General features: G+C 36.4%; 1 protein-coding gene, 1 long non-coding RNA gene and 3 other non-coding genes across 32 annotated transcripts in view; 4 read left to right on the plus strand and 1 right to left on the minus strand.

The window, feature by feature from the left end:
* The first annotated feature begins 319 nt into the window (after window positions 1–319).
* On the plus strand, window positions 320–5,049 carry LOC127510063 (uncharacterized). The gene is made up of 7 exons (XR_007929437.1): window positions 320–488; window positions 574–636; window positions 869–895; window positions 1,143–1,191; window positions 3,417–3,449; window positions 3,689–3,737; window positions 4,056–5,049. It is a non-coding gene; the product is annotated as an uncharacterized LOC127510063 (long non-coding RNA).
* On the plus strand, window positions 716–790 carry LOC127510327 (small nucleolar RNA SNORD49). Its single transcript, XR_007929566.1, has one exon. It is a non-coding gene; the product is annotated as a small nucleolar RNA SNORD49 (small nucleolar RNA).
* On the plus strand, window positions 3,266–3,342 carry LOC127510328 (small nucleolar RNA SNORD49). Its single transcript, XR_007929567.1, has one exon. It is a non-coding gene; the product is annotated as a small nucleolar RNA SNORD49 (small nucleolar RNA).
* The window catches only part of LOC127509861 (fas-binding factor 1 homolog), a 78,552-nt gene continuing 69,195 nt past the window's right edge, over window positions 3,770–13,126 (minus strand). For all 28 annotated transcript variants that reach the window (XM_051889018.1, XM_051889016.1, XM_051889017.1 and 25 more), the window contains 10 exons: window positions 11,744–11,851; window positions 11,523–11,662; window positions 9,760–9,878; window positions 9,152–9,274; window positions 8,804–8,989; window positions 7,357–7,533; window positions 7,141–7,278; window positions 6,917–7,010; window positions 6,738–6,841; window positions 3,770–4,191 (listed from right to left, as the gene is read on the minus strand). In XM_051889018.1, the coding sequence (XP_051744978.1) occupies window positions 4,111–4,191; window positions 6,738–6,841; window positions 6,917–7,010; window positions 7,141–7,278; window positions 7,357–7,533; window positions 8,804–8,989; window positions 9,152–9,274; window positions 9,760–9,878; window positions 11,523–11,662; window positions 11,744–11,851 (1,270 nt within the window). In that variant the 3' untranslated portion in view covers window positions 3,770–4,110. The remainder of the gene's footprint in view (window positions 4,192–6,737; window positions 6,842–6,916; window positions 7,011–7,140; window positions 7,279–7,356; window positions 7,534–8,803; window positions 8,990–9,151; window positions 9,275–9,759; window positions 9,879–11,522; window positions 11,663–11,743; window positions 11,852–13,126) is intronic.
* LOC127510325 (small nucleolar RNA R38) lies at window positions 3,893–3,963 on the plus strand. Its single transcript, XR_007929564.1, has one exon. It is a non-coding gene; the product is annotated as a small nucleolar RNA R38 (small nucleolar RNA).

Genomic DNA, 13,126 nt, shown 5'->3' on the forward strand with positions numbered 1-13,126 from the left:
TGACTTTTATTTTGTAAAACGCCTCACTTTCCCAGCGCGCGCATTGTGGGCTCCACATTTCCTGCGTTCCAAACGCATACATGATCCCTTCGCAGGGCACTTGGAAAGGAAAACATTAATGATAAGCTACGTTGTAGGATTGTTCCATACAGAACTTTCAGTATACATTTCTTAATCTTTCGGAACTCACTTTTTGTTATTTTAGAGCCCTACACCTTTTGACCTTCCAAAACTCAAGGTGAAATCTTCGAAGGGAACAGGGCATAGGGATGTTCACTACTGAATGGTAACACCCCTCGTCACGTGGGTCGTGACATTTCAGTGCTATAAAAGCGGGCGCTCCTTCTTCCTCGTCCTCTTTCGCCGCGCAGCACGTGGATGACACAGCTTCTTCAGACACAAAGACGATTTTAGCGCGATTAAAACATGTTTATAATGAATTGCACGCGAAGATACGAACACAGCGCTTTCAGACCTCCTTGATAAATGTAAGTCTGCTGATTAGAGTGATTTTGTTAAGCACGCTCGTAATGGCGGTCAGTGTTTAACTTTGCACGGTTTATTTTTCTGCAGGCTGAATTGAATGTAACGAGATGAGGATTGTCTGGTTTACTGTGTGCGCTGTTCACTTACATGGTGGGTGTTACATCGTTTTTTCTTTTTAAATACATAACGTCTTAAAAAAAAGGACTTTGGTCACTAGAGGTGAATTGTGTTCTGTGATGAAGATGCTGTATAGGAAAAGCCGTCTGATGCGATAACTGACGATGGCAAAGCAGAATCACTGAGACACAATGTGCAGATATGAAGTACATCACTGTGCTGGAAACACTGAATCTGATCACGTGCTCTTTCTCTCTCTCTCCAGGTCTGAATCTGATTCAGTACTGATCAGGTAAAAATCTCTTTCTGCTCACACATGTTTGGCTGAATCTTCCTGTGATGAAAATGCTGCATTTCCATCAGGGCCGTGGCTTGTGGCATTTCGGGGGGCCCGCAACCTCCGGGTGCCCGAGCCCCGGCCCTGCTGGAAATGCCCTCTGAGAGGCTAGTGATGGCTTAATAAACTCTGAGGAAACCAAAACTAATGAGAATCTGTAATCTTGTGTGAAACCCGTCTGACTCTGGTTTTCTCTTCACAGATGGAGCAGAAATACCACGAGGTCTCCTGCTTCACCTGGATTCACTGCTGTACGTATAAATCACAATGTAGAGCTGTATGTTCCTTACAGGATTGAACCTCTAGGGCAGGGGTGAACTCTGGTCCTGGAGAGCCTCAGACCTGCGGAGTTTAGCTCCAACCCTGATTTAAAAACTCACCTATCCTTCAGACCTTGTTTAGCTTGTTCAAGTGTATTTGATTAGGGTTGGAGCTGAACTCTCCAGGACAGACGTTAGCCACCCCTGCTCTAGGGAATTTGTATTCTGGAGAATACACTGAGTTTTCTCTAGTGTTTTTGAAATGTGACTCGTGAAGCTTTGAAACCCTTGCATAAATGTGGAAATTTTGAAATTTGTACTATGACTATTTTGGTACTTGCGTTATTTGTCAATTTTATTTTGATTGATCAAGTAATCTAGGACCAGTTCAAAAAGTTAAATCTGGATCAGAATGATCTGGAATTTTGCTATCCAGGATCAGGTAATCCATCTTACTTTTGTGCTGGTTTTTCCAAAGCAAAATTGGATTGAATCGCCCTGATCCAGATACATTTTCAGATTACTAATGCTCTACGGAGCCCCTAAAGGGACACTCTTGCATTCTCTCAGAAAAGTTCTGCGTAGCGTTTACTTGCAATGAACTTTTGACTGATTCATCTCTTATGATTGTGCCAATGAAGTTTACAAACAGTGATTTTAAAAAAAAAAAAAAAAAAAAAAAAAAAAAAAAAACACTTTGAATTAAATAGTATGTATTTACAGCTGTTTGGGCATTATTTTATTGCACCAATCATTTTTTACTTTAAACTAGGCAACTGAAAGGCTAAATATGTAGCCAAATGTCTACTTCTAATTTATTACTTTAATAGTTAAACTTTGTTTTGCTCAATTAGTTTATGTATATTAGATGGTTTTAAATTTTATTACATTTGTTTCTGAAATCCATCCTTCTGATGGGATCCGTATAATCCAGATTTTTTTTTTTTTTTTTTTTTTTTTTTTTGTTTAAAGGTATCCCAATCTTACTGAAGTTTTGAACACAAACTGATTTTATCCAGATCAAAACCAAGATTGGATTGTGATCTAATCTAATTTCAGAACCCTCCTTTTGAACAACCCATTTTCAAGATTTGATCCAATCCGATAGCTGAAATCTGATCAGATTACTTTTGAACAACTGGGCGCTAAAAGACCTAAGCGAACAATAACTTTTAAAGTGACTTAAAATGCATATAATAATGACACAATGCATATCGGTGAGGTAATAATAATTGGTTTAAATAGTATCAAAGCAATTAATAGTATGGGTTTTATTGAACACTGATAAAATGCATAATATAAACTTAATCAACTTATTTACGTTATTAACAAATACCTGCAGAGAGCGCCAGCGGCCTAATGATTGTTACATTACAGCAGATCAAATGGTGGTTTAATGTCGCCGAAATTTAATTCAAATGTTTTATTAATCTTTAATATTTGGCCACCTAATGATAGAAATGCTACAGCCACTGTAATTACTTGAACAAGAATATGTGGACCTCAAAACATAACTCGGAGCGAGGGTTTAAACTTTTGAAACCGCGATGAACAATTCGCATATTTAGAGACCTTGATGCATTCTCCTGTTGCCGTAGGTTTATAAGTGACTTTACGTTACAAATCTGGTGAAATGGAGCATGTTGCGTTCCCAGATAAACCTTATGAGCAACCCAAACACACGGCATATGTCAAAGCTATAACCATGTCTTGAACGTTTTTAAAAGTCCTCCTAACCATATACAGAGCACTGCGTAATGGAGTGCTATATATTATATTTTTTTTAATGTTGTACAGCCTTAAAGTCTGATAATGCAGTTCAGGGATTCTCGTCATTTAAATGTGCCACTTCTGTGTTTTGCCAGTTAATCGACATGGTAAATTGCAATCGAGGACTTTTTGAAGTCCTACAATAATATAATGGAGGAATCGTGATGGCCATAAACAAAACGAGCACTGCAATCTAATACGATTTTGAATCATTTGAACCAATTGCTTTGGTTTCCAAAAGCTTTGTTTCCCCCTTTGTGTACATAAGTGTCATTTATACGTAAGGTTGACCGTGTTCTGTGATGAAGATGCTGTATAGGAAAAGCCGTCTGATGCGATAACTGACGATGGCAAAGCAGAATCACTCTGAGACACAATGTGCAGATATGAAGTACATCACTGTGCTGGAAACACTGAATCTGATCACGTGCTCTTTCTCTCTCCAGGTGAACGTCTGAATCTGATTCAGTGCTGATCAGGTAAAAATCTCTCTCTGCTCACACATGTGATGAAAATGCTGCACTTCCATCAGGGCCGTGGCTTGTGGCATTTCGGGGGGCCCCCAACCTCCGGGTGCCCGAGCCCTGGCCCTGCTGGAAATGCCCTCTGAGAGGCTAGTGATGGTCCAATAAATTTATTCTGAGGAAACAAAAGCCAATGAGAATCTGCACCTGTAATCTCGTGTGAAACCCGTCTGACTCTGGTTTTCTCTTCACAGATGGAGCAGAAACACCACGAGGTCTCCTGCTTCACCTGGATTCACAGCTGTACGTATAAATCAAAGTACATTATAGTAAGATTTTTTTTTTTTTTTTTTTTGGTAATTTAATGCTATTCTTGGGTCAGAATAGTTCTGATGGTTCATTAACATGCTCTTGGGATTATGAAGGAACAATCTGACCCAAGATCAGCGTTTAGACATTCAAGCCTGTGATGAGAGAAGTTATCCCTGTCTGAAAAACTTGTGTTGAGTTATGGTAACCTGAGGCTTGACTTTTTATTTAAAAAAAAAAAAAAAAAAAAAAAAAAATATTAATGAATTGAAGTGACAATTCTCTTTCCCCCCCTCCCCCTACTTTTTGCAGAAACTTTGTGTTGGAGAGTGACATCCGAGCATGAGAATAACTGAAGTGTCTATGGTCATGTGTTGAAGACCGAGTTGTACGACGTTTTCTTCAGGGTGTCCAGGAAGTACTGCTCCTCTTGCAGGAAGTCTCTGTCCTGTTAGAGAAATAGACAGAACTTTAGTGTGGGTGGGATGTTGTCCATTTAGGGCAATGTCAACTATTAACTCAGTGTTTACATTAAAATAAAATTTCCCAATGATTGTACTGGTTTTTAGTGATTTGCGAAATTGTCTGCAATTACTGTGGATTTAATGAAGCATTTTAAGAGTTATAAAATGCATTGCTTCAGTTAAGTATAAATCTAATTGCATCTACAATAAAGTTCTCAAGTAAGATAAAATGAGTTCCCTGTGAAGGCAAGAACTTAATCATCTGCTATTGCAATGAATGGACATTATGGGTTAACAGTAATATCCTAGAGGCACGTTTCAACCCCTGAATTAAAAAAAGTAATTGCAACTTTACATCTTGCAATTCTGACTTTTTCTTAGAATTGTGTGGTATAATCTCAATTAGGGATGGGTGATACCACTTTGTTTTCGATACAATACCGATACTTTTAAGGCCAATATTGCCGATACGATGCCTCTAATCTGAACTTAATGGCTTAAGTCCTTAAACCTGAATTACTATGAGTAAAATGGGTAATGATACCCACTAAACATTATATTTGAAAGGTATTAAGATTCAATACACCTTAATTGCAATTTTATTATATTTTTGTTTACACATGGTTAATGTTTACTTGTAGTAACCATGGAAATCTACAAATACTGTAGGCCTAGCTGAACTATGGTCAGTGTAGTAATGGTTCATTTACATAAGGGACTGCCAGTGACAGGCTGTTGTACCCATAAAATGCAAACTTTGTATTCTGACAGTGTAGTTACAGAAGAGCACATCAATACAAACTTTTAACGTTCAATTTAAATAAATGTAATTGCAAAAACTATGTAGGCTACCATTTCATTTTGTTTGTTGTGAAATAACTCGAACATAGCGTATTGAAAGTATTGATACTAAGGTGTGTTTTTTTTTTTTTTTTTACCAGTGATTTTAATTAACGAGAAATTTAATGTGTACAATATGCATTAAATTGGACAAATAACCTGTTAGCGAAAAATTGTGTAGTAGAACTATTTTCCTGCTCATCTGAACACACGCAAATGCTGATTCAGAGCGTTCACTACATTCAAACAGAGCTGTATGCGTTTAGTATTGTAAAAAAAACATTGATGCTTTTGGGAAACACAACCCTGAACAACATAATAGCGTCAGTATCGATACTTCATATCGATATGCCCATCCCTACTCTCAATTGCTTCTTTAAAGGGTTTTTTTCCTCGGAATTGGACTATAACTCGCAATTGCGAGAAAATAATTCTGAGTTTTTCTTGCAATTGTGAGGGAAAAAGTCGCAATTACCTTTTTAATTTTTGCTCAGTGACTGAAACAAGCTTCCATAGTCTTGAATTCATGTGGTCATGAAATTATTGCTATATTTGTAATATACATACTGCATAGTGATCTAGTATTCTGTGTATATATGCATTTGTACATTGGCAAATTAAATAATTTCAAATATGCCATGCATACACATCCTCTATGCTGTGGAAATAATAAGAATTGTGGTAGTTTGATATTCTGAACACAGCCCACAGTCTCCAAGAATTATGGGTAAGGGTCACTAATAATCACTCATGGCCATAGAAATGATGTTTAAACATCCATCCTGAAATGCTGGGCTGTGTTTATGCCCCTCCCTCGCTAACTTCCCTTTTCCTCATGCACTTGGATGTATGTCATTGCATTACGTCACAATAGTGCAGACTCCGAGGAAGACCGTGAGGATTTAGGGTGCCATTTGGGATTCAGCCTTTGTTACACCTGCTCCGATTGACTTCATTTCATGTTGAAGTGGATTGTAAAGGGCATGTAATTTGGATTAACTACATCCTTGTCTGATCTACTGATTTTTTTCGCTATTGGATTATTGGCTTCAAAATCGATGGGAAATATGGTGAGATTTATTTATTTTTGCATATTTAATTTTATTTATTTATTTTTGGCTATGCTTGCTGAACTGAATTGTTGATTTTTCACTGGAGTTGCTCAAACTGTTGGCTTGGGCATTTATATGAGGATATTTTTCTGGTTTGTTAATATGGTTGAATTATTCACTTAATCATTTCATATATGTATATAATACGCCCTTGAGCTTATTTTGTGTTTAATATACATGTATATACTGTGTTTTTTGCACTATTGGAAAAAAATTACAATACTGGATTATATATAAACTATTATTTTTCACTTTATTTTATTATTCTTGTATGTGTTTGTTTGTTCTTTTATTTCTGTATATTTTTTTGTTTGTTTTTTTAGCTAGTGTTGCTTTATTTTAATTATTAATTAAGCTTTACTTTTGCATTTTTTTCTGTTTTGAATTATTCAATTCATCATTGCATACATGTATATAAGTGTAATCCATATACCATGTTAAGCCTCTTTAATGGTGGTCAGTTGAAAGGTTCTGGTCTCTCTAGTACATATCAGAGTGCGTCATTACTTGGGTAAACTGGGTATTAAATCACCCTATTGTGACGTTATCAGCTGTGAAGTGAATCGGTGTTGGCGTACCTTCTCAGCAGTGTGTTTGATGAGGGCGAGTCGGGCGTGTAGTTCAGCAGGCAGCGGGTTGACAGCGGCGCTCAGGTGTGTGCTGGCCAACGCAGGAGAGAAATCTAACAAACACACACATGTGACTCACTGTCTGAGACACTGAACGCCTGCAGTGGGTCTGTGAACGGACACATTACCTGCGATGAGAGGCGCTGACGTCACTGGATTGACAGGAAGAGTGTGCCTCAGTCGCTCCATGTCTCTGTGATGATCCGTCATCCTCAAGCGCTCCTGAGAGGTCACATGATCAGAGTTACACAGCGTCGGGTAACTAGATAACTACATTACTGTGACATCAAAAAATAATTACATTTATAAATAGGACATTGTGTGTTAGTTTCAGACAGTGGTTAGCAGTGACCTGTTGTAAGTTGTGCTCCTGTTGTCTCAGTTGCTCTATCTGTGTATGTATATTGCGTAGTCTGGTCTGATGTTCGGCCTCCACCTGTCTGGCCTCCCTCAGCGCTCGCTCTCCCTCCTCGAAGCGCTCGGACGCCAGCTGCACATGAGGAGACGGTTCAGTGTCACATGATCAGGTGTCAAACGCGGCACTGACCACAGTGCTTTAGTATTTTACCTTACTGAACGCCTCCACTTCCTGTGCGCGTGTTTTGAGTCGCAGTGCCGTGGAGCTCAGCTTCTCTTTCTCTCTGTCCAGCTCCTGTCTCTCTTTCTCCAGGCTGTCTCTCTCTCTCTGCAGCGATTCCTCCTTCTGTTTCAGCTCTCCGGAGCGCAGCTTCAGATCGGCCTGCTCCTGAATATCACCAAGGAAAACTGTGATTGATTGTTTCGCTTCTCAAACGACTTCCCTTTTCTGCTGATGTCACCAGTCCCTCTCACTTTTCCAATTTCTCCCATTTGAACTGCTTAGACTTGTATTAGCAGTGTTGTTATTGTAAATAAATACTATTAAAAATAGATTTTGTTAACTAAAATAATAATGAAATATAAACAAATATAAATTATTAAAAAATATAAAAAAACAAACTAAAATAAAATTAGACTAAAACTAAATACAAAATTACAAAAATTTAATCAAATTAAAATGAAAATGGAAAATATGAAAAATAAAAAGTAATTCAAAATATTGAATTAAATATATCAGTTACATTTATATTGTATATATAGATTATACATATATTTATATATATTTTAATTTAATATTTTTATAAACATAAGTTGTTTTATATATATATATATATATATATATATATATATAAAATCAAAATTTAATTAAAAAATGTAATGTAATAATAAAATAAAAAATAATTAAAATGTAATTATTTGATTATTTTAATTTATATATTACATTTTTTATTTATATATGTGTACATTAGTTGTTTTTGAGCCAGATTGATTATTTATATATATATATATATATATATATATATATATATCCATCCATTTTAATTTTAAAATTTTTAGTAATTTTGTTGTGTTTTTGTCATTTTTATTTTGTTTTACTGTTTTTTTTAATGGTTTCTGTTATAAGTTAACTATTATAATTCCAAATAAAACTTTTTTTCTTTAAGTATAACAAGCATAAAAACGTAGAATGGTCTGCTTTGAGAATGAAAAGACTTATTACTGTTTTTGCCACAGATTAACAAATATGTTAATTGCGAATTTACATCTTCACAATTTAGACTCTTTTCAGGGAATTCTGACATTATATAATTATATATCTCCCAATTCTAACAATTGTTTCTTTTAATTGCAAGTTTTTAACTCAAAAATAAGAGTGTTAAGATTTAAATATAATATATAATATTAGTACTGAGAAATACAACTATGACATAAAATTATGATGTTTGTGTCTGTTTCATGTAAACATTAGCATCTAACTCAACTCATTACATAAAATTCATACATTTAAAAAAAATGTATTGGCTTCAGCTTCTAATATTAGCTGTAAAGCATGAATGAATGCATGAAAACACATTTTTGTCCTGTACTGTGATCAGCTGATACAGTACAGATAGCGTCTGAACTGCACTGCATGAGGTTTATATCATCAGTCACACCTGTGCCATGCTGAGGATGGACCCCTCTCTGTTGGCGTCTCTCTCCATGGCGCGGCTGGCTTCTCTCTCGGCCCGCTCCTGACGCAGCTTCTCCTGCGTGTGAAACCTGCTCCACTCGGCCGCCAGCTTCCGCCGCTCTTCAGCGCAGTGCTGCATGACGGACTGCTGCTCCTCCAGCAGAGCGCTCTGAGAGAGAGAGAGAGTAATATATATATATATATATATATATATATATATATATATGAGAAAGAGGGAGAGAGAGATAGATATACAGTAGATCTATAATTGATGTGTAATCTATAATTTAAATCATGTTTAATGAGTGATGTGGTGTCATTTTGGTCTGACCTTTGCCTTTTCCAGCTCCTCTCTCTCCATGCTGAAGTGTTGCATCATGGTCCGTCTCTCCTCCTCTAGTCCTCGTAGAGATGATTCAGCTTTGGCCTGTTCTGATGTCACACGCCAGCGCTCCTAAACACACAAACCAGCGTAACTTCATGAGCCGTTTTTCCACTGTCGGCCAAACCGTTCTCATTGCTCGACCGTTCCATTCTGTGCCGGTACGGACATGGTTTCATGTCCCACTGTGGGCTGATAATGGTAATGCAAGAGTTTACTGACGGTTTACAGATGTAAATAGCGACTGCGTTATGGAGGATGATCAGATGTCTCTTTTATTTTTAACTTATGTTTACGTCGTTCAAATAGTGCACTTGGACATCTACATAGAATCACAGACATGTGACCAATCCTGAGTGGCAACGTCACTACATGCTTCTACCAGCGCAGTTGTCCAATATAACTGGAACCGTTCCTTATTATCCTTCAAACTATCCGGCCTGACGGTGGAAAAGCGACTATGTTAAACAGTCTTGTGTTCTGACTGATAACGTATATGACTGTTTCATTCATGTTCAGAGTGAGTGTGTGGTGTGGGTTCGGTGAGGTTTCTCGACCTTCTCCAGCTGTCTCTGCTGCTCGGCCAGCTGTGTGTCCATCTTGGCGATGACCTCTTTGAGACGTGACCTCTCGTCACTCATCTCGTGCTGCTGCTGACTCAAACGCTCCTGCAGCACTGAGAGACAAAAACACATTCAGCTTGTTTGTTTTACCAGGAATCTACAGTACGAGTGCTTCACTCACATTTACGACTAAAAATAAATGTGTGCGAACTACATGATCTGCAAATATAAATTAGGTCCTTGCGGGTCTTTTAAAACATCTTATTCACTTTTTTCAAATTTAAGGTCATAAAAAGTCTCACATATTTTAAATGGTATAACACAAGTCTTAATTATCATATTAAGAGGTCTTAAATTTTAGGCTAATATGATTATTATACTTCAAAAGACGATGATTTCGTCTGTGCTGTGCATTCATAGTGAAAACATGGCTCTGTTGTGTGGTTCATAGGAGCTCACAATCACTGAATACTGCAGATTTATGCCAATAGATTGATTATTGATTGAATTATGACTGTTTACTTTAAGGTGTTTATATTGTAATATGTTGTTGTAGATGGTTGTAAGAGTGCATATTTAATCTCCCTCATATGTTTGAATAGGGCAGCTGGAAGTAGTACAGCATAGACATTTCAAAATAAGAGTCCCGGTGTGTTTCGGGCTTGTTTATAATTAAAAGTCCAGCATTAAAGGATTAGTTCAGTTCAGAATTAAAATTTCCTGATAATTTACTCACCCCCATGCCATTCAAGATTTATGTCTTTCTTTCTTCAGTTGAAAAGAAATGAAGGTTTTTGAGGAAAACATTTCAGGATTTTTCTCCATATAGTGGACTTCACTGGGGTTCAACGGGTTGAAGGTCCAAATGTCAGTTTCAGTGCAGCTTCAAAGAGCTCTACATGATCCCAGACGAGGAATAAGGGCCTTATCTAGCGAAACGATCGTCATTTTCTAAAAAAAAAAAAAAAAAAAAAAAAACCAATATCCTTTTTAACCACAAATGCTCATCTTGCACTGCTCTGCGCCACGTATTACGTAATCACGTTGGAAAGGTCACACGTGACGTAGGTGGAAGAAAAACGGCATCTCATTTTCTCCTCCTACTTCAAAATCGTCCAACATCGTTGTTTTACCTTTTTTTGTAAAGGGTGTTTGACTTAGTCTTTGCACATTTGTAGACACTGGATCGGTACTTTCACCTACGTCACGCGTGACCTTTCCAACGTGATTACGTAATGCGCGGCGCAGTGCAAGACGAGCATTTGTGGTTAAAAAGTATATAATTTTTTGGGGGGTTTTTTTGTTTTAGAAAATGACAGATCGTTTCTCTAGATAAGACCCTTATTCCTCGTCTGGGATCATGTAGAGCTCTTTGAAGCTGCACTGAAATTGACATTTGGACCTTCAACCCGTTGAACCCCAGTGAAGTCCACAATATGGAGAAAAATCCTGGAATGTTCTCTTAAAAAAACTTTAATTTCTTTTCGAAACAAGAAAGACATCTTGGATGACATGGGGGTGAGTAAATTATCAGGAAATTTTAATTCTGAAGTGAACTAATCGTTTAAGAACACATTTTTTTCTGGTCATTATTGGTATTTCAGTTACAAAATAAACTGTATCTGGCATTTTCATTGCGCTCCTACAGTTCTTTATGAGCTTCTAAACTGTCCAAACTAGGAGCACATGTGATCCTTGGGGAAGAAGGCACGTGTCGAGCCCTGTCTGCAGAGATGCAGTGATGTTTGTTGCGGCACCTCGGAGCTGCTGGTCTCTCTGTCTGGCTCCGATCTCCAGTCCCTGCGCCGTGTGCTCATGTGAGCTCTCCACTCGAGACGACAGGTCACCCAGCCTGCGGGAGAACAGCTCCATCTGCTCGATGACGGCCGTCAGAGACCTGCACATACACACACACCTCATGAGTTGCGTCTGACGGACGAGAGTCTGCTCTCTGTGTGTGATCGGTGACGGGCAGCACCTGGTCTGTGACGTGGCGCTGGTCACGGCGTCGATCTCCTCGTCCTTCAGCTTCTTCAGGTGCTGGATCTGCTCTTCATGATCTCTCTTCATCTCCAGGATGGACTTCCTGTAACACACGTTAACCAAATGAGCTTGTTTTACACTCAGGTGGGTTCATTCGCTTATTTCTGTAACATCAAACTTTAAAGGACTTTTGAGCTAATTTTTTTTTTTTTTTGATGAAATGCTAATAAATAAATAAAAATGAGTAATTAAAAACGATCAAAATAAAACACTTACTAAAAAAAGATTACAATTTATTTGTTGGTCTGCATGTCACATGACCATTAACCAACGTCAGAGAACTGGCATCATGAATACGTTGCTAAATTACTGAAATATTAAATTAAAATCTCAGGGGGACTTTTATATTTTATATTCTATGATACTTTAGCTCAAAGGTACGAGCATTTTACTCACATTTACGAGTTATTGCTTAAAATATATGTGTGGAAACTGTAAAATGTATTCAGGAACACGTGTGCAAATATAAATTAGGTCCTCGAGGGTCTTTTAAAACATCTTAAAATCATTTTTTTGTTTGTTTTTTTTGTTTTTTTACATTTCTGTAACCATAGTCAACTTTTGAAGGACTTAAACATTAGAGCTAAAGTTATCATCTTTTTTTTTTTTTTTTTTTTTTTTTTTATGAAAAGGTAATATTACAGTCAAAATTAATACAGCAATTTAAATAAATAAATAAATATAACACTTGCTGAAAAAAGTTTATCTGCATATAACGTGATCATTAACCGACATCAGAGAACCAACATCATGAATATGTTGTTAAATTACTGAAATATTAACTTAAAATCTCAGGGGGACTTTTATATTTTATATTCTATAATATTTTAGCTCAGAGGGGTTCGGCTGACAAAAACGCTTTGACAATCCTTGCTTCTCAGAATAATAATTTAGTCAATAATCATCTTGTTATCATAATATTATTTATATAATATATTATAATATATAATATTATAGTATTTATCAATATTTTGAATTCGCTCTTATTTTTCAATTTTATGTTTTTTGTTTTTTTTGCTACGTGGTTTTATTATTTTTATTAGGGTTTTTAAAAAATTATTTTACTTAGCTTTATTTTTATTTCAGTTTTAGAATTCAAAAAATAAAAATTAGTTCAAAATTTCAGTTTTTATTTTATTTAGTTTAGAAAATTTCTAATTTTTAAGTTTTTAATGTTTTCATTACTGAAATGTGAAAACTTATTTCTACATCATGGTAATATTTAATTTTATTTTAAGAAATGATTATGTATGAACACACATCATTATAATTTATTATTATTATTAATGTCATTTAAATTTTAATATCAATTAAATTA

The sequence above is a fragment of the Ctenopharyngodon idella genome, chromosome 3 (assembly GCF_019924925.1).
Source record: "Ctenopharyngodon idella isolate HZGC_01 chromosome 3, HZGC01, whole genome shotgun sequence".
Lineage (NCBI taxonomy): Eukaryota > Metazoa > Chordata > Actinopteri > Cypriniformes > Xenocyprididae > Ctenopharyngodon > Ctenopharyngodon idella.